General features: G+C 51.9%; 1 protein-coding gene across 9 annotated transcripts in view; it reads left to right on the forward strand.

The window, feature by feature from the left end:
* Positions 1 to 27,013, forward strand: part of LOC121441719 (calmodulin-binding transcription activator 1-like) — an 840,008-nt gene that overhangs the window by 714,542 nt on the left and 98,453 nt on the right. For all 9 annotated transcript variants that reach the window (XM_041642950.1, XM_041642948.1, XM_041642949.1 and 6 more), the window contains one exon: positions 21,331 to 21,484. In XM_041642950.1, the coding sequence (XP_041498884.1) occupies positions 21,331 to 21,484 (154 nt within the window). The remainder of the gene's footprint in view (positions 1 to 21,330; positions 21,485 to 27,013) is intronic.

Consider the following 27,013-nt stretch of genomic DNA (forward strand, 5'->3'; position numbering starts at 1 on the left):
GCCCTAGCAGATGGAAGGGAAAAGGTGAAGGGGAGCTGAAGACGGGGAGGGAAGTTGCTGAATGACAGCTACCCTGGAAATGAGAGAGGTGCGCTTGGAAGCTGGAGGGACTGAAAGATACAGTAATAAAATAGAGAGATACATTCAGTGACAGCAGAAAGATAAATGGAGCAAGTTATATGCAGGGCTCATTTTTGTGCAAATATTTGGGACTCTATAAAATAAGGCTGTTTATTATAAATCTGTCTTCAGAATAAGTCTTGCCACTATGCATATGTCACCTGCAGTGAAACCCACCCCCAGATGTGGAGGGTTCAGCTCTGGAGACCAACTTGACTGATAATGATCTTTCTATGATGGCGCTCCTTGTGAGGGCTGCTGGGAGCCAAGAGATTCTACGGTTGGGCCACTTTGTCAGCCTTGACCTTGATTTCCAAGGCAGCTGCTGCCACTCTGCAATTTTCTGACATCAAATCAAGGGACATTTGTGTATTTACAACTGAGAAGGCTTTCTGTAGTCCTTCATACCCAAGGGGTTCTTCTACCAATGCCTCTCCAAGGCCAACATGGTGAGAATAGACTGTTGGTTGGAGCTCTGTCCGTAGTGCTGAAATTGAAGTCCATGTGTGTGCAGGAGGGTTGCTCAGGGTGCTATTCTTGGGGCTCATTTCTCTTGCTCCCTAGAATGTTAAAGGAGGGAGACGGCATACTCTAAGGGGGCTGCGTGAACTGGTGTGGGTGGACCCCTAGCAGGCAAAGGGAGAAGGAGGAAGGGTACGTCAGCAAAGAATCAGGCAAGACAGATGGAAAACTCCAGGCACCTGTCAACCTTCTTCCGTGCATACTGAGTGCCAATGAGCTTTCGCCTGAATTGGTTTGAGGCACCCTTCCTGGGGCCCGGGGAATGATGGGAAGTTGTTAGTAGCTAGTCCTGGCTCTGAGAAGGCCTGAGTCCTCTACCCCTAGTTCTTATGCCAGTTCAATACCTACTCTTGACCACAGTTTCAGTGTCTGCTTTCAGATGCCCAGGGTCGACTGGGATCCAAACGTATTAAGCAGAAACTCCCCGAAGCAGGGTACTCATAATTTCTAAGTTGCATGCTGTTGGAATATTGTGATGAAAGTTCACACCCTCCCACCCAGGATGTGAGTCATTCCTCTGCACAGCCCATCCCCACTTCCATGAGCCACGCCCATTCGTCTCTTAGTGTCTGTCTTGTGCATCAAATCAGCTGTCCTGGGATCCGAGTGCTTACATTCAGGCTCATTTTTCTTAGCAACGACTCCAACATGCAAAAATATTTTTGTTATTAGAAAGAGAACACCAGGGCACACAGATTAGAAAGACAGGGTAACTTTGTCACTCTGTGACATTGCCATGGAGCATACAGAAAGCAGCTCCATTCGCCTGCTTCCTGAGGGTCATGTCTGCAAAGGAAGGAAGGGCCCCCGGAGGCAATAAATGCTGCAGAGACAAAAGCTGCTGCACCCACCATAAAACCTTGGGATATGCTTCCTAAATGCTGGACTCATTCACAAAAAAACCAGGGGTATCTGGAAATGAGTTCCCCCTCCCCCAGAATAGACAAGAGTTAGACCCTGCCTCTAAGTTCTCTCTATAGACGAGTTTACTCCTCCCCAGTCTTGACAACTGAACATGGTACCCAGAGAATGAACAGGCTCTGGGGTCATTGTAGAGTCTGGTGGTTATCAGGAAGTTTTACTCCCCACTGGATGTCTGAAAATATCTGAAGACAATTTGTTGTTGTTGTGACCCTTTGAGAATGCTGCTGGCACTACATGGTAGATGTCAGGGGTGTTAGGAAACACACTATAGAACACAGGGCAGCCCTCGCCAATAAGGAATGACCCAGCCTCAAACTTCTACAGCTGTGAGACAGGCATCCAGAATATTCCCATGATGCTTTGCTCCCTACGGGAGGATACAAAAGATGGTTCATCAGCTAGATGTGGTTAGAAGCTGGAAGACATAGACCTGCCTTTGTCCTTCCTTCTATACCTCAGATGACTTTCGTTTACTTTCTACAAATATGCATAGGTGTATAAAGAAAGTGATCTGTGTAAGGGGACCACCACCGTTGGAGAACAGATTCATGTTCAGCCACCCCTGTGTCTACCCCAACAATCATGACTGGGTATCCCATAGCACTGGGTGGGATGAGGAAGAGGAGAGATGGAGGAAAGATGGGCTATGAAGCCACGATTGGAACCAGGGACCTCCAGGCGGTCTTCAGCTGAGCCTGAGATTGGCTGGTTCTTAGCTAGGAAGTACTCACTGTTCAGGAGTGAGTCCAGGGAGAGCTGAAGCGCTTGCTTGAGAGATTGAAGCTGGCAGTTGGAGCCAAGCCAAAGGGTCCTCTGTGAAGAGCGTTTGGGAAAAGACACAGAGGCAGTCTTGGAGACAGGAAAAATGGCAACAACTCCTAAGGAAAATCAGAACTATGTGGCATGAAGCCAAAGTCCATGGGAGGCAACAGAGTACTGGTTGGGGGCTGGAACACAGCAGGGAAAGAGGGGACTAAGCAAACCATGGAGCTTCTCCTAAGGCTGACCCAAGGACGAGAGGCTGCCAGTTCTTGAGGAGCCAACGGGGGCTTAGGCAAGTCCCTAGAAGATACCAGGAGATCTCAGACCTTCCCGTTTCTCAGTGACAGACCACAGCTGTAATTTTAATTTGTCTTGGTCTCATGAGCACCAGAGAACTTCCCTGATGGATGGCAATGTGGGGTCCCAAGGGTTTTCCATGAGCTTCTGTGTCCTTGCTAAGTTAGACACCAGCCCGAGAAGGAGCGAGGGAGTCAGAACACCTTGCGTCCTTGTCCAAAACCAGTACTGGAATTGGTGGGAGCCAAGGTGAACAACGCCCTGCAAAGTTAATTAACTGCAATGTCAGTAGGAAACTAAAAAATTAATTTCCTGCCAAGTGCCCCTGCCTGGTGACAATAGGCAACATCCTTCATCACCAGCAGCATTGGGTTAAGGAGGAGGGAGCCACTTGGGAAACTCACTAGATGAGGGTTGGGAAGGTCCGTACACTTCCTGGAGGAGCAAGGATGCCCAGCAGAGACCAGACCCAGTACCAGTCCTTTAAGAAGGTAATTTGATTTAATCTGGCCATGGTTAGCTGAAGAACCCTGGGCACTAGCTAAGCTCTGCCTTGATATGGCTTCCCTTTGCCTCTAGAGACAGAGTGAGGCATCTTCTCTGGACAACCTCAGGTGGCACTGTAGTCACACCCTACCTTTGGTTTTCTAGAAACAGCTGTCCAGTAAGGAGTTATGAGTTTCTGTAAACAAAACAAAAATGCCCAGGAAAATTGACACTCACCATAACCCTTCCCACGGAACCGTGAGGCAAGGTGGTGGTCACTTTGAGGCACATGAGGCCAAGAGACATTAAACAGCTTTCCCAAAGTCCCAGCATTTAAAGTGACCCAAGGGAGGTGAGTCAAGGTCTGGCTCCACCCCCAGCTCCCTCCACCACGTAGCAGCAAGCTGGACCACAAGAGCCCTGTGCCTTCCTACCCTGAATTCCAGAATTAGTATCTCTACTGAACCGACGGATTCGCTTGGAACCCTGCCTTCTTTCCTCTGTCGTACTAACCACCGACAGATAGATCATTCCTGCAGAGCAAGCCTTAAACAATGGGAACTTGGTGACTTCCTGCAGGGCGAAACGGTTTCATCTCGTGTGGCTTCTCTGCTTCAAGAAACATCCCTTTCTCGTGATCTGATCTCAATGCGCAGAAGTTTGCCTTCTGAGGAGAGATTGAATCTCGACTTCAATGGAAAGCCTCATTCAACATTAAAGTGTTCCTGGGCCAGTTCACTTACTCAGCAAATATTTACTCAGCCTTGCTCTGGGCCCGGTGCCAAGCTAGATACTGGGGAGCGAGAAAGCCGTAAGGCCACCATGATGTGAACTGGCTTTTATCAGTCCTTTTCGGGCTACAGGGACAGACCTCCCCGAGCTAATGCCAGGGCCTCCTCCTCATCCCCCTTCTTCTCTTTTATTGGTTTATTGAGATAAAACCTCACGCAGTAGCTCAGCCTGACCTGGAACTTACAATAAACCCCATGTTTCAGCCTCTCAAATGCTAGCATTACAAACATCTACTACCACATCTGGGATTATAATATAATTTAGGGGCTTTTAATTTTTTCCAGTTTTGGGGTTATTTTGCTTCTTACCTATGTTTCTCCTTTTGCTAACTGTTTCCCCGCATGCTCACCAAGGGCCTGTGTCTGCCCTACAGTGTCCCTCTCTGAGCCATCATCCTGAAACCCTGCATTCTCTTCTTGGGTCTCCCAGCAGGTGGCTTCTCTGTCACTTCAGCAGCGTCAGCATCAGCATCAGCTCCTCTCCTCACAACCCTCTCTGGGCTCTCTAGAGGAGCTGTGCCCTGTCTCACTCCACCTCCATTAACCTGCCATCTTATGCTCACCTCTTGAGCCTCACACAGAATCACAATCACCTGTTCTTTAAATATTTATAGTTTGTCTCTGACAGCAGAAGCTATCTTGTTCATGGTGGATCCCATCCATAGGCCAACCATAGGCACTGCAGAGTTCTCCAGAGTTACCTGTGGGAGTGAGGGACCAGCCTCTGAAGCAAACAGAGGAGGAAACTCTCTGAGGGCCTAGTATCCTGGGGTGATCCTAGAAACCTCTCTGACCTAAGTTCACTGATGGGAAAGTCTGAGATGGTACTACACCCTTAGTCCTAGACAGCAGAGAAACGCACGTTTGTGCACACACACACACACAAAAGCACACACACACACACACACACACACACATGCATACAAACACAGTCCCTTTAAAAAGGCACGTGACACAATTAGTCTAAAAACGCCCTCTTTCAACTTTGCCTTTTAGCATCCCCTTTCCTAGCATCTCCCCCAAGGAGCTGCTTGCTCGATATCCCTTCAACCACAGGATTAATTGTCATCCTTCCGTAGCTAGTGTCTCTTAACAGCTCCATGACAACCATACTTCGCAAATGCCAGCCAGTGTTTTTGCCAAAGGGACTCTACCCCTGCACAAAATAGAACATTCTGAGTGAAATTTAAACACACTTTGAACGGCACTGTTCAGGATTTCTTCACACTTCACAAATGCTTTCTTTGCAAACATGGGTGTCCCAGTTACCCTGGGTGGGTGCCAAGGCCCTCAGCCCAGCGTCTGTTTTCTCAGCTTCCAGGCAGCCGTGATGAGACTTGAAAACAAACAGGATGTGAGAGCTGTGGTTCCCCCAACCAAGGAGTGCGTGTGTGTGTGTGTGTGTGTGTGTGTGTGTGTGTGTGTGTCTGTGTGTGTGTCTGTGTGTGTGTGTCTGTGTGTGTCTGTGTCTGTGTATCTGTGTCTGTGGTCTGTGTGTGTCTGTGTCTGTGTATGTCTGTGTCTGTGTGTCTGTGTGTGTATGTGTCCAGTTGGTGACGGCCACCAGAACTCTACCAAGAGATTCTTCAGATCCTGGAAAGAGCGCCGCCTGCCACATTTAATTTAAAGGTGGGAGCAGTGACTAGCGTAGACAAGGTCAGACAAAGCATCTTGCTCTGCTCCCACAGTGAAAGCAATTTTGGCATACCCAGCCATAGAAGTGTCCAGAGGGGTCTTGGAGCATCATCCACTCTGCATCCACAATGGCAGAGGAGAGAAAGAGAAGGAAGTCCATGGATAGCCGGGACATAAGTCACCCACTGGGACATGCACTTACCCACAGAAAAAAAATGCCCAGCACCAACACAGAGGCTCCCAGCCTTGGTCCTTGCTGAACACCCATCCATTCACTAGCCTCATGGCCAAAATGTTCTGTTCGGCCAGTTACTCAACCAACATTCGTTGCCTACAGACTTGGGTAAAGTTCCTTCTGGGTTAGGTTCTGACCTCAGGAAGCCTTGGTTCTAGACCCAGTCCGGATCCAGGAGAGGAAGCTGGGCTACCCAACTGTGCATGTAAGGTCTTAGGAGACGACATTCTCTTTGGTTGGAAGATGGTGTTGTGGTGGAGCTGGTATTTCATGAGCAGGTGGGGCATAGTGAAATTCTAGACTTTGAGACACAGTGGGAAGGGCAGGTGACAGGAAGAGCAGGCTGAGGGGTCCCCAGCATCAGAGCTGAGGGGTGTAAGAATGTGCTTGCTAAGTGTGTGATTTGTGAACTGGATGGATTATGGAGACATTTGGTGTCAGGAATGGGGTTGTATTCACAAGAAGTCAGGGGTTACAGAATATCAGCACCATGGCCGAGACTTGGAAGGTGGCTCTCACAGTCAGATGGGGTGATCTAAGGCAGAGAATCTACCCAGCACCCAGAGACAAAGCAGCGAGGTCAGGCAGGGTGAGAAGTCAGGCGGGGTGAGAGGTCAGGCAGGGTAAATGGCCACAGGAAGAGAGGATAATGTTTCCTCCCCCATCACCGCTTCTGTTCCTCAAGCGACTTTGCAGACATTAGCAGCAGCAGCACCTAGGACATGAGGGTTTAGAATCAGAGCAACCTGGAGGCTCTGTGACTCTATGCTGTCCCAGGTTGGTCTTCCTGAGCAATGCCCAAGAGATGCTTAGAGCAAACTGGAGACGCCAGCTCTTTGGAATAGGGGGGTCATCAGTTCCCAGCAGACTACACACATCTCCCCATTTTTGTCCTTAGAGTCCATAGGAGAAATGACATTTCGAGGCAGTGCTAGATCTTGGGGACTCATCTTTCTGCTGCCTGCAGAGTTGGCATTCGTCTCTAGCTTTTGGAGGCAGCAATGAAGATGGATTACTCCTCCTTTTCCTTCTCCTCCTCTTCCTGCAGTACCAAAGATTGGACCCAGGGCCTCACGTATGCCAGGCAAGCACTCTGCAATTGAGATACATCCCCAACCGCTCTAAATTTTCTATTTCTGACAGGGTCCCTGGTCTTTGAACTTCCAATCCTCCTATCTCCACCTCCTTCGTAGCTGGGATTGCAGGCATGCTCCTCCATTCCCGGTTAAATATGCTGTCTTGATCCATGTTGGTATTCACGACATGAAACCCCACTGGCATTCCCTGCAAGGCTTGGCTCTGAAGAAGGGGTACCCAGCCAGCATCTCTGCAGAGGGGGCAGCTCCAGCTTTGCCTGTGCCGTTAGCATTGCAGCTCCGTTGTTACCTGAGGAAGGCTTACAGGTTATCAGTGAGCTACAGGAGCCATGGGAGAAAGGATAAAGATAAAAAGGGGTTTTAAAGGAAAATAACAAAAAGAAAAACTATATTTTCTAATCTGAACCTTGCCCTGTAGTGGCTTTGTTAACGCCAGTTCCTGTTTCAGGACCTAAACTGTTCAGGGCCACAATGATAATTCTTCATCTTCACATTAAAAAGAAGCAAACAACAAAAAGAAACATACAGCCCAATTTCACCTTGCTTCCCTCTAAAACCACCGCCGGAATCTCACTGTCATGGTTGCCAGAGCATAAAAAAATCCTATAACTTCTCCATGGACTGGGCAGTCAGCCTGCTTGACAGCCAGGGGAGAATTGAGGTTGATGTTTTTAATAGGACCTTAAGGAAGCATCCTCCAGGGACTCCAGGGCAGAGTGAAGGCGGCCCAAGCCCCAACCTTCCAGATACCTCTGCTTAAAACACCTTCCCCTCCTCACTACTATCTGGAGACAACGGGCAAGAGGCAGGAACTCTGAAGAATTAAATTCAGGTCCCCTTTCCAGCTCAGAAGGCTCTCCCACCAGGAGGCCTGTTTGCAAGGTTAGGATCATAAAAGAAGGCACCGATCAGGAAGCTAGCCCTGTTCTGAATGTCATTTGAGTGGACTCTTTGAAAGCAGGAAAAGTACAGCCATTGTTTCTAGGGAGGGGCACAGGAGGCCAGTGAGGGGTGGGGAAAACATGCACCCCCCCCTTCTTATTCTCCTGCTGTCCATGGTCCCAGTCACAACCTCTCCCAGTTTTTCTAGCTGAAGTGGAAGAGGGGATACGTCCGTCACCCTATTCCATTCTAGCTCTATCAACCTGTTTTAAGGGGGAGAACCAAGAGTCACACGCTTGGCAAAGCCCTTACGATCTTTCATGGACCAGTTAAACTACACCAAGCACCCAGCCATCACCAGAGAAGGGCTTGAAAGGCCCGAGTCCCGTGATGCTTACCACCCAGGTAAGGACTAGCCATGAACCTCGTGGCCCCAAAGAATCCCACAAAGTCGGGTGATGGAGCCAGGAACGGTCACCTTGAGTTCAAAGAGACTCGTGAACTGTTTCCTGAGAAAATGTAGCTTTGTCTTGGGAGCTATTCTCTTCTCTGAGACTGCATTTGTTATTTATTGGTTGAGAAAGGTTCAGAGAGGCTTCACTAGCAATCAATGAAAATGGAGGCAGACCCAGAGCCAAGCATTAGGCGGGCTTGAGGAGTTCTGTCAAAGAGAGGGGTTATGGGAGCCAGAGGGGCCAAGGACGCCACAAGAAAACCCACAGAATCAACTACCTTGGGATCATAGGGGCTCACAGAGACCAAACCAATAACAGAGAACTTGCACAGGACTGACCTAGGCCCTCTGCATATATGTTACAGCTGTGTAGCATGGTCTTCTCGTGGGACTCCCAGTAGAGGGAGCGGAGGTCTGCCTCTGACTCTGTTGCCTGCTCTTGGGACCCTTTCCTCCTGCTGGGTTTCCTTGTCCAGCCTTGGCAGGAGAGGAGGTGCTTAGACTCATTGACACTTGATATGCCCTAGCTGGCTAATACACATGGGAGGACTGCACTTTACTGAAAAGAGAAAAAAGGAGTGGATGGGGTGATGAGGTTAAGGAGAGGGACTGGGAAGAGAGGAGGGAGGGAGGAGGAGAAACTGGGATGGGGATAGGAAAAATCAACTCATTAAAAATTTAAATAAAAAAGAATGGCCCCTGTATAGTATCCTGCAATTTCTTGCATATCTCGTGTCTTGGAGATGGCCATACCTCCTTGCTGTTTGCAAAGAGCTTTACAAAGTGGGCTTCTGTCCTCGCACATCAACTCCCAATAGGCAGTGTCTGAATCTGTTCAACTTTGCTCCAAATAGAGGTCCTAGAAGACCTTCGAGACACTTTGTAGCAATACCTTGAGACAAATTGTTCTGGGAGAGCTGGTATGTCAGGAGTCCCCAGTCTGAAATGTTAGGGCTGCTTCCAATGCTGCTACCTTTACCCTCACAGCACCACACCTGGCTCTTCAGGCGTTTGTTTATTTTAGCCTATGAGCATTTTACCTACATGTATGTATGTGTGCCATGTGCATGGCTGGTGCCTGTGGAAGTCAGAAGACGGCATCAGAGCCCTTAGAATTGGGGTTCCAGGTGGTTATGAGCCGCCCTGTGTGTGCCAGGAACTGAACCAGTGTCCTGGTGTCTTCTGCAAGAGCAGCATTAATATACCATCTCTCCAGCCGCATGACTTAAAAAAAAATTGGATTCTGGGGCTTGAATTTGGGTCCTCAGGTGAATGGCAATCGCTTGACTGACTGAGCCATCTCTTCCTTTTATAGGTAAGAGTACTGGGGTGCAGGGACATGAAAGACCACAGCTAGGGAGTCTCAGAACCAAGATTCAAACCAGCTCCATCATCTGGGACACACTTCTTTAAGCTCCAACAGACCAGGGCTCAGAGGGTGGGGCTTGGGCAAGATCAGTATTCTTTGCAATTAGGGTTACCTGTGTTCAAAGACCCTAGCCCATAATCAGACCTTCTGAGGGTATTTTCTATGAAGTACTTACCACCCAGCACCTGGAGCACCCAGCTCCACAGTGATGGTGGTGATGGCTGCCCATCCGCCACATAGGCAGGATGGTACAGTGTTGTAATAGGAGCGGTGGGCTGTGTTCCGCCATCCAGCCGCCCGCACGGCTAGCTTTATCCGAAATAATTACACAGAAACTGTATTCTTTTAAACACTGCCTGGCCCATTAGTTCCAGCCTCTTATTGGCTAGCTCTTACATATTGATCTAACCCATTTCTAATAATCTGTGTAGCCCACGAGCTGGCTTACCAGGAAAGAGCTTAACCTGCATCTGCCTGGAGTGGGAGAATCATGGCGACTCACACTCGCTCGGCTTCTTTCTCCCAGCATTCTGTTCTGTTTACTCCGCCTACCTAATTTTCTGTTCTATTAAAGGGCCAAGGCAGTTTCTTTATTTAACCAATGAAATCAACACAAAACAGAAGATTCCCACATCGAGAGAGAGAGAGAGAGAGAGAGAGAGAGAGAGAGAGAGAGAGAGCACTGTGGGCTCAGAGAAAGATGTGATCCTTTTTCAGAGTCATGGGTCTCCATGGCTACAGTAGAAGTCTCCACTTGAGCTGACTTCAGTGTGAAACAGTGTATAAGAGCTCAAATTCTGAACAATCTTAAGGTGTGTTAGCTTCAGGCATGTCTGAATCCAGATGCTCTATCAATGTCATGGATGTTTGTCAGGGGGTTTCTTAGATTCCATGTGCTGGTGACAGATGGCTCCAGAAGGCAGCCTTCATCATCTCCTTCCCATATGCCAGTTTATCCCACCTCTCCCACCTAGATCTTACTGGTTCCAGCAGCTTCCTGAAGCCAGGGGCTTCTGTGAACCACTGGGGTTCTCCAGCTCTGGCCTTAGGCCTGTGAAGGTAGTCATCTACTCTCCCGCAGCCATTCCTGCCTCATCCACAGGGACCCATCTCCCAAGTTAAGTCTGCTAGAAAAAGCATCCCTACCCCACTGGGGCTCAACCAAGGTCCAGAGACTTGGCAGTTTCTGGTGGGCTTTAAGGTCCCATTCCTAAGCCAGTTTCTGTGGGCTAGAGAATGGCTGACCCAAGCTGACTACTCTGAGGTGTACGTAACACCCTTGCTTGTGTGAAGGAGGGGAGGTGGTTTCCCAAAAGAAAATCTGTACACCTCCATCCACAGGACCCAGATGCCCAGCCACGTCCAGCTCTGCCCACATGGTCCTGAGTGGCTAACGGATAACACTCAATGCAGTGGGGACAGTGACACACGCCCAGCTTCTTCCAGAGGTGTAAACAGGAGATGGTCAAGCATGCTCCAGAGTACAGTGGTTCCCTAGAGCCAACCTGTTGATTGCGTGACACCACCTACTGGGGCCATGGTTTTGAGTTTATATGTAGTCGCATGAACAAGGAGAGATGGAGATTCAGGAAAGATAAGGGAGATCACGGGCAAACTCAGTAACAGGTGGGGCTTCTTTGAGGCCAGAAAGGTCATATACCCCATGGGTTTCACTCCAAGAAAGAAAAATGTCAGAGCGTCAGGGACTGCAGCCCTCAGAGCCCTACTAACCTGACTGCCTTGTCCCCGGGTTCGCTTGGCCAGCATTGCGTACCCTGGAAAGCACTCTATAGCATGAATTCTAATTGATCTTAAAAACCTGGAGTCAGATATAGGGGTTAATGCTGAAAGATCAGAGAATCAGAGCAGCCGGCCACAGTTCTTACCTCTACTGAATCCTCAGACCAAAGGGGTGACCCTGTCCCTACGAATCCTCAGACTGAGTGCCTTGAGTTCCTGACTCCTCCCACCTTATATTCCTCTCTCTGCCCAACCATAATCCTTCCTGTCTCTACCTCCCTAATGTTGGGATTAAAGGCGTGTAACTCCCAAGTACTGGAATTAAAGGTGTGAGCCATCACTGCATGGCTCTGTTTCTCTTTTACACTAGATCAATCTAGTGTAGCCCAAGGTGGCCTTGAACTCACAGAGATCTTCCTGCCTCTGCCTCCCAAGTAATGGAACTAAAGGTGTGTACCACCACTGCCTGGCCTCTATGGCTAACTAGTGTGGCTTAGGTCCACACTCTGATCTTCAGGCAAGCTTTATTTGTTAGTTCACAAACAAAATATCACCACAGAACTCCTTCCTGTAGGACTTCGAAGTACCCCCCACAGAAGCCGGTGGGTTCTTATCCCTGGACTTGCTGGAGGTGCTCTCATGATGACCTCCAACAAACCAAAGCTTAGTTCAAGGTGAGAACAGGAGGCAAGGAGGACACAAACGAGCAATTCAGTCCAAGCCCAGACTCTGCCAACCATAGGACACAAGCCACCTGCATCCCTGGCAGGCACCTAGCAATTAAAAAAATGTATGGACGGACACTGGCCCCTGGCAGATACTGACCCCTGGCAGACACTGCCAGTCCTAGGGCGTGCAGAGCATCATGGGGCCTCCTTGGCTGGGTCCAGAGGGAGACAACCCAGATACCTTGAGTTCCTTCTGACACTTCTTAGAGAACAGACATCCAGGAACTAATGATGTTTTTCAGCCCACATTTCCCTCAGCACAATGAGTCCCGTGTCTCCCGTTAGCCTGTGTGTGATGAAATGACCCCCAAGAACCCCAGGGTGCAGGGGCACCTTTAATCTTAGCTCTGGGATGAAATGACCCCCAAGAACCCCAGGGTACAGGGGTACCTTTAATCTTAGCTCTGGGACTGTGAGGGGACAAAGCACTCAGCTACCTTCTCAGCTCCTTTTGGACCCACAAAAGAAAAAGAAAAGTAAACGAATGGGAATCACACTTCTCTCTTTGTTTCCGAGTAGAGAAAATCTCATCACCATTTCCCAGGGACTGCCCTCACCTCCTCAAGGGCAGCCTGCTTGCCTCTGCAGACCAACGTCCTTAACAAAGGCAGCCTCTAGTGTTTCCTGCCTAGGGGTACATCATCCCACCTCTCCTGCCTGCGTCCTTGCTGGTCCCAGCAGCATCCTCTGACCAGGGGCTTCTGTGAACCACTGAGGTCCTCTGGCTCTGGTCATCCCAGCCACTGCCTTGCCTCACCTTCCCTCTCTGTCACTCTACCCACCAAAACTACCCCCACAAGCTCCGACACCCATAAGAGTTTAGTGTCATAGCAAGGACAGAGATTGGACAACTCTTCCTTGGTCGCCCAGGGTTTTAAGAAGCTGTAGCCTGATCAGGGTTGTGTGAATCTCCCTTCTGCCCATCTGGAGTGTGTCTCCAGACAGCCAGGGCAAACTGTGCAGCAGGAAGTTCTCCCCAGAACCATACGTCTGGATAGTTTAGCCTCCTGGGAGTCTGCGTAGAACTTTCTAGAACTTTGGGGGTAAATCTATGCAGACAGGACCCTCTGACTTTCATTGATGCATGTGTAGTTTTGTCTTCTCTGACAGAGATAAACTGCCTTTGGGGTGCCCAGGAAGTGCCAGGACCCACGCAGGCCTGGTGCCCCACATTTGTGTGTCTCCTCCATTACCTTCCAACCAGGGAGTCAGAGTCAGCCAGACCCTCAGCCGGCGTGGATCCCGGAACCCCACACCAGGTGGGAATTGTTTAACTAGATTCCCGTGACTGGAAAATTCTGGTAATTGTGTAATAACAACAGCAACAGCGCTCAGCAATTACCCAGGGTTTTTCATCTTCAGGCCACTTTACCCACATTAACTAATTAAGTCTCCCAGCCTCCCTCGAAAGCAGGAAGGGCTGCCGGCCCAGCTCCCGCCAGTGCACATGATCGCTTAATGAGAGCAGCCCTGCGATAGGGTGGGGGGCTCCCAGGGCAGCTGGCCTCTACCCCAAGGGGCACCTCTTAGCCCCTTCCTGCTCATCCACCAAGCTCCCCAGACCCTGCAGGGCACTGACAGGGAGCCTGTTCCTCGTGTTGCAATGATAATCCTAGACTCAGCACATGATACGGGGCCTGATTCCCAGAAATGACAGTTGTTCACAGAAACCTGTTGTTCCCAGGGGTACCAGACCTCCTCTTTTAGGTCCTACCCTCTCCCTCCTTCCAAATCTTTGCCCCACTCCAAGTTACAGGGGCCCAAGTCTAATTCATGCTCCATCATAGCTTTGGGACCTCCCTACAAACCCTGCCTGACGCAGACTGTGTTCTAACCACTGTGAGTACTTGATGCAGATACAGGGCCGCCTGAGGCCTAGCCCTACCCTGAGCTCACAGGCTGGTACAGGATGCACTAAACCCTGCCTCTTTTCTCACCAGCTCCTAAAGCCCACAGGGCTCAGCTGGCCTCTGGCATCGGATGTTGCTCCTGGGCTGTGATAGTGACTGGGCTGCAGCAGCCCTGGGCGCTAAGACTCAGAGCAGAGCCCCTCGCTCACTGACCGTTGAGCCTCAGGGAGCACTGGTAGAGCAGAAGGGAGGAGATGGGGTATTTAGCTGGGGTGCACTAGAATCTCCATCCTTCAGACACACTCTCCATCCTGGAACTGGGTAGCAGTTGCTCAGCATCCTTGATGCCTTGAGGACTAAACCAGACAAGCTCAGGCCTGAAGGCGAGATAGGCGCAGAGCTGTCTTCAGAAGCCGTATCTGGAGCAGGAGCAGCACAGCCTGCCCCCAGCCTCCAGGGAGGCACAGTGCAATCCCACCCCACAGGTGCTGGGTGGGGGGGGCACAGCACAGTCCTACCCCCAGCACCTGGGGGGGGGGGACGCAGCACAGTTCCCCCACCCCAGCACCCAGCACCACCCAGAGAGGGCCACAGAATGTAGCAGTCATATGCTCTGCAGCAGGAGAGGGTCTCTTCTGGTTTGTGACAGGGAAGTGAGAGCAGAAAAGGAGCCTGCATCCTCCAGGGACTGGCAGACCCTAGAGGACACACGCAACAGGTGCCACATCCCTGGCCCTTCACTGGAGCTGGAGATCCAGGGTTTTCTCCTGTCTTCTCAGCTCTAGTCCTGTGGCCTACTTGAACTCCATCCTACTTATGAGCCAGGCCTCTATGGGGACACGAAGGCTGGACCGCCCTGCTGGGTGCCAGGAGAGCCAGTTTCCTTTCCCCTGGAACCATCAGGCCCACTCCATTCCATTACTCCAAGCACAGAGGACAGCTGGCAGGCTGCCAGCGGCAGCTATAGTATGGCCAGAGAGACTTCTCTCTACCATGCAGCCTGGTGACACACCCGGCTCCGAGCTGCCCACTGCCGTCATCCATCCACTTCCTGATAAATCCTGTCCTTCCATCTGCCAGCTCCACGCTCCTGTTTAAGGGCTCCCACCCTGGTTGTTTATTCAGCACCCAGGTTTAGAAGGGAAAGCTGTGCCTCTTCAGATCGGGCTCGCAGGGTCATCCAGATCTGCATAAATGGCGCTAATATGACAGATGCAACGGCAGAATGGGCTCTTGGCACACACAATGCTGATTTACTCGCTCTGTCCCCTCCCCTGCAGCCATTGCCTCCTGGGTTCTCCCTGCCAGCCCCCCACGGCAAGCAGGGAGGTGTGCAGCACTATTACATGATATTATGACTTTCCGGGTAATGTATACATTTTCACTATCACACAAGCTTTCTCCTTCATTTTTCATGAGAACTGGCATGAGATTAATGATGGAGCCGCGGAAGAAACGGAGCGCCATGCCAATCTGATTTATTGACCACTTAGTGTTGATGAAGCTGCAAACAAGAGTCAAACAGATGTTGCAGCTGCATTTTTCTTTATCAAAACCAACCGCTCTTTGCATTTTTAACCACTTCTTGCATCGCCGGCCCCTCTTGCTCTACACAAAGAGTACCGGCTCTGAGCCTCCTTCCCAGAGAGGCAGAAGAGATGCAACCCAGGGAGCGGGGCACTACCTGACACCCAGGTCGCACTGGAAGTGACCAAGTTGAAGACCCAGGCTTTTTGTTCCTGGCGACTTGAGTCCTCTCAGTGGGTCTCTAGCTCACCCCTGCACCCATAACTCATCCCGGAACCTGTCAGACACCCTGGGCAAGTATTGAGGTCTTCTGATCGGCTATGGCAGAGGCCTTCAATGTTGAGTGATGGTGGCAGGGAGGGGACCCCTTTCCTCCCTCCCAGGGAGGCGAGGGCTATTGAGCTACCCTCCCCCCACGCCATTCTGACAGAGCATTGGGGAGATCAGCCATGTGATTCATGTGGGGCCCTGCCCCCTGCCCCTTCACTTCTCAGAAACCAGAGGTGGCTTGCTTCAGGATTAGATGTAGGGCTTCACAGGGCTGAGCAGTTTGGTGCCCCTCAAGTCTTCCCCGCTTGGGTGCCCCCTCTTCTCCTTTGCTCTTTCGCTCTGTTGGAGCTTTTCCCACGATCCTGGACACTTCTGTGTTCACACGAGTTCCACTTCTATTTCCTCCAACCCTCCCCCTTTGCCCACACCATCCCCATCGGCTTTCTAAACAGGAGCCCTGCCTCAGGAGAAGGGGTGGCACTGGCCACAGCAAGGACCATAAGAACCTTGAGGAAGGGAAGAGTCACGGAGATCACTCAGTGAACAGACAGCTGACCGCAAGCAGCCTCTACCAGGTCGGGGGCCCTCTGGAGAGTCAGGCACACCAGACGAGGGGCTCAGGGAGTCAGGGACAGAGGCAGCAGCTCCGAGTAAGTGAACGGCCTCCTCCCGGACCTGCCGCACACAGCTTCCTTTGGCAGTGCCCTTTCCCAGCAAGTACCCATTGCAAATGACTTCTTGGTTAGGGATGGACCCTGTGTCCACTCCCCCTTCTCTGTCCCGGGATGTTGTCTGGTTTGAGCTTGTGCAGAGGCTGTGCCCCGTGTCACAGCCTCCGTGAGTTCACCTGTGTGCCAGCCCTGTTGTGTCTGGATGACAGTTTTCCTCGGGGTCACCCACCAGCTTCGGCTCCTACGATCTTTCCACCTCCTCTTCCTCACTCACAGCCCTGTGCCTTGCGGGGAGGGGGCTGATAAAGACGTCCTATTTAGGGCTGAGTGCTCCAAAGATGCATGCTTTCTGGAGGTACGGTGCACAGCAGCCAGCAACAGCAGCCTCGGCAGACGGGCAGCATATTGGGGATTGGGAGACAAGAGGTGGCTGGAGAGAAACACGTGGTGCTGGCTGCTGCACCGGAAGCGAATGTGTATATTTTATTCTCAGGCCCAGGGGCCATCATAAAGTTATCAGATCACACCTGATGATGTCGAATGGCTTGAGGAACAAGGAAGAGAGGATGTGGGGAGACCCAAGAGAAGAAGGGCTTCCTTCCCACACCCGTACTGTCAGGTTTGGATGCCAGGCTGGAAGGCATGTGGGCCAAGTGGAAGTGTCCGGCTGGCCGCAAAGGAAGCTGGCAGTGTTGACAGTGAAGGAGGGGTGCGGAGGGAGGAGAAGGATAGCTGCTCTTTCGGGTGAGGGTGGGGGCATGGTGGTGCCATTCTTCACTCAGCATGCCCTGGAAGGAGCCAGGTGTGGCCGTGCAGAGTTGTGCCTTGGCCACAAAGAGACAGGAAAGGAGCTGTGTGCAGGCTAGCAGGAGGCGGGTTCCAGTGGACAGAGTCCAGCTGGAGAGAGGACTGGGAATCCTTGGGAGCTTCAGGTTTGTGGCAGGATAAGGTCACCAAGCAGGGAGGGAGGGATGGAGAAAAGAGAGAACCAAAGACCCAGCACCATGCACTCTACCTACCCCAAGGCATCTGTGAAAATGGGGACAGGCTAGGGCTCCCAGGAGAAGCAGGGATTTTCCCACAGGTGACCTGTCTGCTACTCTGCTCACCCTCCCTCTCAGGAAGGACTTTGTTCTGGTTTAGTTGGGTTTGGGTGGCCGCTGAGAACATCAGAGCTTTGGGCCATCCGCATGCTGTTGGGTTTCATCCAGAGACCAGGCAGGATTCCCACCCACAGCCCCAGTGAGAGGGATGGGCCCTGCTTCCATTTATAGCTGAGATGCTACAAGCACCAGGAGTCAGGAGGGGAAACTCCAGACTGTGGCTGTTTCCAGACTGTAGAACCTCGGACTGGCTCAACCTTGGCTCAACCCCTTGGCTCCCCCAGAGCAGTCACAGACCACACCGTGGGGATCCCCCCACACCAGCGTTCAAAGCCCTATCAGAATTCCAAGATATCCAGGGCTCAGCTTCAAAGTGATTTCCCTTTAAGAGGCAGCCTCTAGCTTTGTGGAAATCCCAGCGCTGTCCTTCCACCCCAGCCCACATCACAGCTGGCAAGAGCAGTGGGCTGCTCTCACATTGAAATGAGCATTCCACGAAATTGATGCATTGGAACACTAAGGAGAATATATTGTCCTGCCAAGAACACCCCATAAAGTGTATTGCTAATGAATAAAGCCACAGTGTTGCCAAGAAAAGGTGTGTACCCCCCAAATTGTGAAAAGAAAAAAACAAAAACACTGAAAATACTTTGTCTTAAACTGGCCCTAGCCAGTAAGTGTTGGAACTTAACACTCCCCTAAGGATCCCCAGCACTGGCTTCCTGGGGTGGAATCTGGGACCCAGCACTACCCCTCTCCCTCTTCCAAACCCATGCCAAGCTCCTCGGCCTTCAGGGGCTGGACGTCCTGGTAATTGCATCAAAGCAATACAGAAAAGCGGGGTGACAAAAGGCCCTGGGGCAGGCATGTACCCCCAGCAGGGAGCTGATCTAGAACCCTCGAGTTGGTGGTCAGGACATGAGTCCGCTGGCTGCTGGGTCTGTGGATCTATGGAGAAGAACGTGGATAACACTCAAAGTGAAAATGCAGGGCTGGCGGTAGCGTGGGGACTCCTGCCTGTGAGTCAGCCCTTAGGAGACTGAGGTAGGGAGGCTGCTGCGACTCTGAGGCCAACATAGGTTAGACAAGTGAACCTGCTTGAGCTATAGTGTGAGACCCTGCTTCAAAGATGGGTGGATATTGACAGACAGACAGACAGACAGACAGATAAATAGACAGATGACGGATGGATGGATGGATGGATGGATGGTACATACATACATATATACATACATCAATAGACTGATAGATACATAGATGGATATAAAAATGTGTCCATATTCAAAATTGCTTCCTACCCTTCCTGAGCCTGACTTCAGCAAACCTCGAGTCTGGAAAAGGGAAAAGTCAAAGTCATAATTTGACCAGTTTTCATTTCTCTAAACCTGAAATGAGTCTGCTATTGCCAGGGCATTATATAATCCCAGGACCTTGTACTGAGTAGAGACTCCCACACCCAGACATGAGAACAACCAATCAACTAGTCCGCTGATCTGTCCATCAAATCACCATGCCTTGGGAAACCAAGAGTTGAAGGATTAGGGAAGTCCTCCTGGAAAGGGAGGGCATCCTAGACCTGCCAGGAAGGAACGGGTGGAGGCTGGCTGCACAGAGGGCGGCAGGCAAGTCTCAGGGAACTTTCTAGAAGCCTGAATGCAGGAACTCCGGGCTGCAGGCTAGGGTGCACAGACTTCACACACGAAGACTGCATCTCCCCCTGGGTGGTTTGCAGGCTGCCTCAGGCACCCAGACTGTGCTCAGTGGGCTGTGGGGATGGGAAAGAGCCAGAGATTTTCATCTCCCAGGTTCTTGGCATCCCAGCTCCCTCCTGCAGAGCCAAGCTCCCTCCAGGGACCGGATCAGAGGAAGCCCCAGGCGGCCAGCTGATTCCTGCTGACCTTTGATCCTTCCTCTTATCTTTCCTCTTCCTGCTCAGCAGCCGGCCCTGTTGCCCGTCAGACCCAGGCTCCAGCAAGAACCCTCAGTCAAGTTCTGGCTTGGGGGGGCGGGGGCGGGAGGCAGAAACGGAGGCTAGGATTCCAGAGAGTCACCCTTCAGCCACCCCATCCATTCGGTGGGCATGGCAGACGCACACTGCCCACCTCCCATCGGGCATATTGCAAGAATAAAAGGAAATGAGGAGTAGGAGAGCAGTCAGGCTGAGCAAAAAGCAACCACCAGATGTCTTGGCAGGACCTGAGTTTGAAGTCAGAGCCCTGGCTTCCAGCCCAGGTGGGTCCCTCGCCAGGCACAGAGCTCTGGGCAAGCGACTTCACAGAGTTCCCCTCTCCAGAGGGAGGGTGCCCTGCCCTGGCCTGCCCGCCTCTCTGGCTAGCATGGATACCAAATGAGATAATGACTGTGAAAATACCCTAAAAAGAATGGATCGGCCCACAGTGGCAGGGATTATCTTTATTATTAAGGAGAGTGATTTCCACAATCCAGAAAAGCTGCCATTAACAAGAAGGGTCCTGTTCATGTTGATTTAATTTCCTGGTTAACTGAGCGTTGGCAGGGAAAAAAAAGAAACATGTTTCAACCCTTATTGGAAATCTTTTTAAATTATGCCAGTTTGCTTTCTGACGCTGGTCATGGTATAGTCTTGAGTCTTTATTTATTAATGAGCTGATTGATTCATATTTTCATTTATTACTCTTGCTCTGAATGTAACCCAGACAGCAGCCATGGACTCGGCCTCCCTCTGCCGGGGACCTTGTCCATTCCTGGGGCTTGAGTTTGGGAGAAACAGAAGCACACACAGAGAGAGCCTATCATGTGCTCTTCCAGGGTCTCGTCGGCCTTTTGATGTTTCCTTAGACTGTGGCTTGAGAGGGTGGCAGGGTTGAGCAAATTTGTCCAGGAACATCTGTGAAGAGGAGTGCTCAGTTTGGATTGGAAAGCTGATGGATGGTTGTTTGCTTGTGATGTGGTCTTTTGTAGCCCAGGCTGGCCTTGAACTTGCTATGTAGCCAGCTCTATATGACCTGCACCTAGTCCTACTGCTTCAGCTCCCACCCAGTATTGACATCACAGCTGTTCAACACCACACCTGACTTGCCATGGTTGTTCTTAACTCGTTCGTGAGGCCTGGCATGGCCAAATAGACAGCCTGTCTCTCCTTCAAGACAGGGGGAAAAGGCCATCTGAAGGCCTTGGAGTCCGAGCTGCGGGTGGCCGAAAGGGGTGCCTGTGTTCCTGGGTTGAATCTGGTGGGGAAAGCCTGACCACTTAAATAGAACCCTCTGGAAGCAAATGTCCTTGAGTCTTTGGGCTAACAGCCCTTTCCGTTCTTAAGCTCTAAAGTGGACTGAAGAAGTGTCTGAGATTCCCAGGGAGGTACAGTGTGACAGGGGCTGTGTGCTGTTTATTCAGGGGACAGTCCCAGGCTGCAGGCAGAGGCTAAGCGGGGAGAAGCAGATCTAAAGGCCTGGTGGCTGCTTTTCCCTTGGCTGCCTACATTAGTGACCTCAATGATTGTGAGCCAGAAACGTTCACTGAGCAGCAAGGGTGAGAAATGTGGGCTAGCCTGGGACCTTGATGCTCTCGGGAGACACAGCTCCATCTCACAGTTGAAGTCCTTGGCTGCATGCTCACGAGCCACTGTGTAGGTCTGAGGTTCTCATCGGGGCAGTGTGGCCTCTGAGAGCCCTGGATAAAGCCAGCAGCCTTCCACAGTTGTCCCAGTGGGAGTAGAATGGCACATGGTGGATAGAGGCCCGGGAAGGTGCCGGCCTCCCCGCAAGTGCTCAGCATGGTCTCCTATGCCGTCTCCTGGTTACAGCCTAGAGTGCCAATGCCACGCAGGCAGTGTGGGGGTGATCTACACCTGCTGTGTCCTCATGTTGCCAGTGTCTGCTCTCCCCACAGAACCCCGACATCGTCCTGGTGCACTACCTGAATGTGCCGGCCATCGAGGACTGTGGCAAGCCCTGTGGGCCCATTCTCTGCTCCATCAACACTGACAAGAAGGAGTGGGCAAAGTGGACAAAGGAGGAGCTCATCGGGCAGCTGAAGCCCATGTGTGAGTACCTCCCTGGACCCCGGTCAGCATTGCCCTGGGGTGCCTTGGGGACCCAGCACAGAGCCTTATTTTGTTCAGACACAGTGACACTTTGAATTTAGCTTTCATGACATTCCCTCTGATGCCTACAGTCACTTGATCCTCATAAGGATTGGTTCCACATTGCAATCAAGGCACAAACCCTCAGACTCAGGCCAAGGAGATGGCTTAATCTGTGGAGCGATGCTGTACAAAGAGTAAGAACCTGAGCTCGGATCCCAGGCCTTCACAGGAAAAGCCAAGAGTGGCAGAGGTGGTGAAGGCAAGTGGCTCCCCGGAAGCTCTCCAGCCAGCTAACCTAGCCTGCCAGGTGAAGTTCCAGGCCAATGAGAAATTTTGTTAAACAAAGAGGTGGGAAATATCCAAGGACCACAATCCCAGGTTGTCCCGTGAGCTCCATGCACACGCAGCCACTCTGAACGCTCACGCCTCCGTCTCACGACAGACGGAGAAGACTCAGAGACACTGACAGAGTAAAGCGGGAGAGAGCAGGCGTTCGTCTACCACACACGGGAGCAGGGTGGGAGACAGGAGGAGGGGCAGTGCAGGGAACAGAATAGCGGCTAGAGCTGGCTGGCCCCGGCTCCCGCCTTTGGCTGCCTGTGCTGGCTCTGCACATGGCAGCAGGCTGCTGGCCCTGGACTGCCACGGTGCCCAGCCTGGTGGCAAATGACTTTCAGTAATTCAGTTGTTTAATTTCGTCGGCAAAACTGAGGTTTCAGCAACATCTGTCAGGTGTGAGTCACTGAGATGGACAGACGTCCGAGGGTCCAGGAAGCTGAGGACCCTTGTTTCCGCAGGTTCTCCCACCCCTCCTGCTCCTCCCAGCTGGACTCAGCCTGACTGAGAAAACCCCAAGGCTGCCCAGCGCTAGGCAGGACCCCACAACCCAGTTACCATTCAGCAAAAGTGGGTCAGTGGGTCACTCGGGAGCAGAAGCATTCTGAGCTAGCCACAGAGAGCTGAAGTTGTTGGGCCTAACAAGGAAGTCACTGAAATATCTTTACCTGTGGGCTGCAAGCTGAAGCTGGGGGTGCTGCCATGACCCACCTCTCCTGAAAGTCTGAGACCCCAGATGTCATCAGCCTCAGACCTGGAGAGGGTCACTAGGGACAAACTGTTATGTATTGGAGGAAGACCCAAAGAGTCCATCCTGGGCTGGGCCTCAGGACAGCACATCCCCTGGGCTGATGTCCCGAGTGCAGTCAAACTGTCTCTGGTACCACAGGTGCCCAGAGGCCGTCAGGATTCAGGATGCATCCCTGACTGCAACTCTAGCTGTGTCTGCCCTGGCTTGAAGCAACTGGCGTAACCCTCATGTCAATAGCAAGCAGTGCCTCCACTTTAGGCCCCTGCCTCAGACCTCTGTACCCCTCCTGAGGCCTTGGGGCAATCATGCCTTTCTCTCCTCTATCTCGCCTCTCCCTGCTTCATCTGTCCATCCTACTTCAGGTTCCTGTTCTCAGCCACTATTTCAGCCCGTGTGCCCTAAGGCCCCTGGTCTCCTCAAAACCCCCAGACAGAAATAAAGCTGCCACCATTATCCAGAGGGGCCATGCAACCTCTCCTTAATTCTACAGAGCAAGGGAGCATGGAAATCCCAGCATACAGTTGGTGCTCAGAAGTGCTTTGGGGTGTAAGCAGAAAGCGACCGTCCTGGTTTTAGCCCAGTGTCTGCAGGACACTGGACAACAGGCCACAGCCTCCAGCATCCAGGCTCTGGGAGATGAGGCTGCTGAAATGTCCCCTCTTGTCTCAGGCTCTGCTCCCAGATGGGCTCCTACTTCTAACTCAGGGCCAGAAGGCCTCAAGGCGTGTCAATAAACACACACAGGGCTCCAACACAACCCCACACGGGGCCCTTGGGCCTCTTTGTCGCTTCTCCTAGGCAGTGTCTTGGATTAGTTGGGGCAGGGACTCTGCCCAATACATACTGGCCAGACAGTAGAAGGAGCCAGAGACGGGACTCAGGAGATAACCCTTGTCCTGGTTCTGTGGCCACCCTGAAGCTGGGATTTGGTTCTGGCTGCCTGTCACTCACAAATGCCAATGAGCAGAATCTAGAGAACTTTGCCTCATTCAGAGAGAGCCTGCAATCGGAGAAGACGGTGGATTAGCTTCCTATAACTCTATCTTCTGTCTCATTTCTAGGCAGCAGATCCTATAAGGTCAGGGAGACAGAGACTGTCAATCACTCTGGGGCTCAGCCCTCTGGTCGTGTGGTCAGCCATGCTTTTGAGGCCTGTGGTGTCTGTGCCCCTCTCCTGCCTTCTTCCCGCCACTTCCTTATCACTTCCAGGGTAAAGACCCTTGGCCTGAAAAGGTGGCAAGAGTCCAAGTGCTTCTGCCCCTGGCCACACCCTCAGTGTTCTGTCTAAGGGCTCCTTGCTCCGAAACCTAGCTAGCAGGACCATTGCTTCCTCCCCTCTGGAACTGTCATCGTTGTCCTCTGGGTCACTGGAAAGAGAGCCATTGGCAAATTAGGCCTATCTGCAGATGACAAGCTCCAGCCAGGCCACCCGGAGCAGATGACTGGGTCCTGGCAGAAGTGTCAGAGACTGTGTGTGCCAGAAGCACACCTGGGACATGCTACCATGGAACCATGTCTGCCAAGCAGACCCTTATGCTCAGGGTCTCTGCCTGGGGCTTCATCGCTAAATGCACACAGATAGCTTCTACCTGAAGCCATCAGTGCCACGCTCCCTGACACCTTGCACAAGGGTGCCACCTCCAGGCCATGCAGGAGGCTCAGGGTCATAAACTCCAGGAGGCAAAAAGACGACTTGATTTGGCTAAGGTTTAACTGGAGGGGATGACGAACGCTTGCTCAGAGCCCGTGGCGCACGAAGGAAGTTATATAAAACCACGAGATGGGGACCAAGAAGTCACAGCACTCAGCGAACTGTGCACGCCCGTCCCGGGCTCTGCTGTGCAGGCTGGCCCTGCCTGGGAACTGATACTTGGAAATGCAGCCCCCATAAGCGCCTAGCTGCTGATCAGACTTGGACAGCACACAGGTGCCAGGCAGCAGTGTTCGGGGAAAGCACTGTGTGCTGAGAGCCAAGAAGCCATCAGATGGGTTCCAGAGTCAGGCATGCCATGAATGCTGGAGCCAAAGGCATTAGCTTCATAAATCACATTCCTTCAAAGACTTCCCTGTCTGGTGCCCTGATGTTTTCCAGTCTCTCTCTCTCTCTGCCCATCAGAGTTGTCAACGGCTTAATCAGAACATGTCACTGATGGGTGGCGGAAGGCCTCTGTCCACACGCGGTCTCTGTCTCGCCTGTCTCAAAGGAGGAGAGGGGCTCCTTGTGCCATCTGATTCTTTGGACTAAAGGGCTTTCCCCTTTACCTGCAGTCTGAGGAGTCCGCACCTAAAGAGCAAACACAGATGGAAATGAGAAAAATGCAGTCCCAACAGGCTTCCGTAGAGCCTCCTGGCTCTTTTAGCCCCTCCTTGCCAAATAACAGTGGCTTAACTAAAAAATAAATATATTTCTCTTTCACTTTAACAAATTTGGCAGGCCAGGGTTGACATGCCGGTCCCCAGTATCTGAAGTTAGCCGCTGTGGTTCCTTCTAGCTGGTTGCTCTGCCAGTTTTAGGTGGTGCCCACTTTTACAGGTTAAAAGTGGCTGCTCCAGCCCTGGCTATCACAATTGCATTCTGATCAACAAAAGGAAGAAAAACGGACAGCAACCCTCTTCCTTTTATGGATAGAGCCTCAAAGTAATACACATCATCCTTACCCCTGTGTTCTTGGGCAAAAGCTTGTGCTATGGTCAGCCGTGGTTGGTGAGGCGTCTGGGGCAGTATGGCGTTCGGCTAGGCGCATTTGGAGTAACGACTCTCTCATGTGAAGCGAGCATGGGGAGGAGTGATGACTTTCTCATGTAAAGCGGGCATGGGGACCCTGTGAGCTTCAGCTTTGCTGGCTTACAGTATGTGGAATTACTCATCTCAGGCCAAAGTCTGGGGATGGCTGTCTGGGGTCCTGTCTGGGGTGGGAGAGAATGGACCCCATCTGCATACAGTCTGTCACATCCTGGAAGTGCTGGGGGTGGGCATCTACTCCCTTACAGCTGTTCTGGAGTTAAGGGCTGGACCGCAGGCAAGACTCTGGCTCTTGGTCCTTCCAGCTTGCTGGGAAATTTGTTCAGTGGCCCAAAGCCACCACCACCATGGCCCAGATCTCACACTCTCAGCTTCTGTGACCCAATGGGGAGCCAGATAAAACTGGTTCCCATAGGGAACCCATGGCTTCCTGCCCTGTCCCACTTCCTGGCTGCCCATCCAGAAAGAGCATGCCAGCCTCTCCCCAGCTAGCAGTCTGTGGAATGTAGCAGCCAGAGTGACGGGCAAGGGCTTTGCACTGCAAAAGTAGCAACTGTGCATAACTGCCTTTATCTGGGGGTTCCTTTTGGGGAACCCTGGATGGCCAGATGGCCTTGCAGAGAAGCAAGGGCCTGAGCTTTCTGCAGGATTCCACCCCCCTAGAGAGCATTACACGGTTCCAGCCTTCAGCCAGCCCAGCTTTGCCCGCCCCACTGTCTTCTGGGAACCCCATCATGTCACTGTGGGCCCATAGATGACCACGGCAGGTATCTTTGGCGACAATAGGAAGGCCAAGTAGGAAAGTTGCCTGGAAAAACAGTCTAGCCTAGGACAGCAGCCACCTCACACCCCCACTGCTCCTGCATGTCCCATAATGCCATGCATACCTGCACACATAGGAACCCACATGCACACAGCACCCTCGGCTCCTTGAATACACATAAACCGGGACACACGCCCAAGCTCAGTAAGAGGAAGGCTTGGTTCCGGACCCTGTGACCTCTGAAACTTTTCTCCAAAAACGCCCCCACCTCGTGGCCTAGGAGTCAAGGCCCAGGGTACTCTGGTACACCAGCAATAGGACACGCATGGTGGCTGTGATGGCAAGGGGAAGCCGTGTAAAAGGATTTGCATCAGAAGATGGAAGAAAAAATGTAAGCATGGGAGGCGTGGCTCTGTGAGGAGCCAGCTTCCCCTTTCCCAGACTTGGCCAAAACACCCGAGCTTTCTGAGCAGCCCTGCTTTCTTTCCTGGGAAGGGATGACCATGGGCCCTGCCTCCATGGGTCTCTGTGGTCCTGAAATGACATCACAAATGTCAAGTGATTAGTGTACTGACAGCAGTTAAGAGGAAAACCAGTCCAAAGGCCAGAGCAGCACCTTCTAGAGGCCAAGTCATCAGCTCGCAATCCCTGTGTGCACAGTAAGGGCACCCAAAGGCCACCTGGACATCTCTCTTCTCCCAGCCAGGTTGGGACCACTGAGCTCTGTGCTGCACTGGGCTTTGGGAAGAGGCCAGACTGGAGGAGGCCCAGGCATCCCTCAGGAAACCCCCGTCAAACCTACCCAGAAGGCATCACGGGAGTGTGACGAGGATGCCCATGTTCTAGGGGCCCCAGGCCACAAGCCTAGGGGCTAGTGTGGGATCTGGGGCAGGT

Source organism: Microtus oregoni, unplaced genomic scaffold (genome assembly GCF_018167655.1).
Source record: "Microtus oregoni isolate MIOR12 unplaced genomic scaffold, Mior012 000081F_ref0000091, whole genome shotgun sequence".
Taxonomy (NCBI): Eukaryota; Metazoa; Chordata; class Mammalia; order Rodentia; family Cricetidae; genus Microtus; species Microtus oregoni.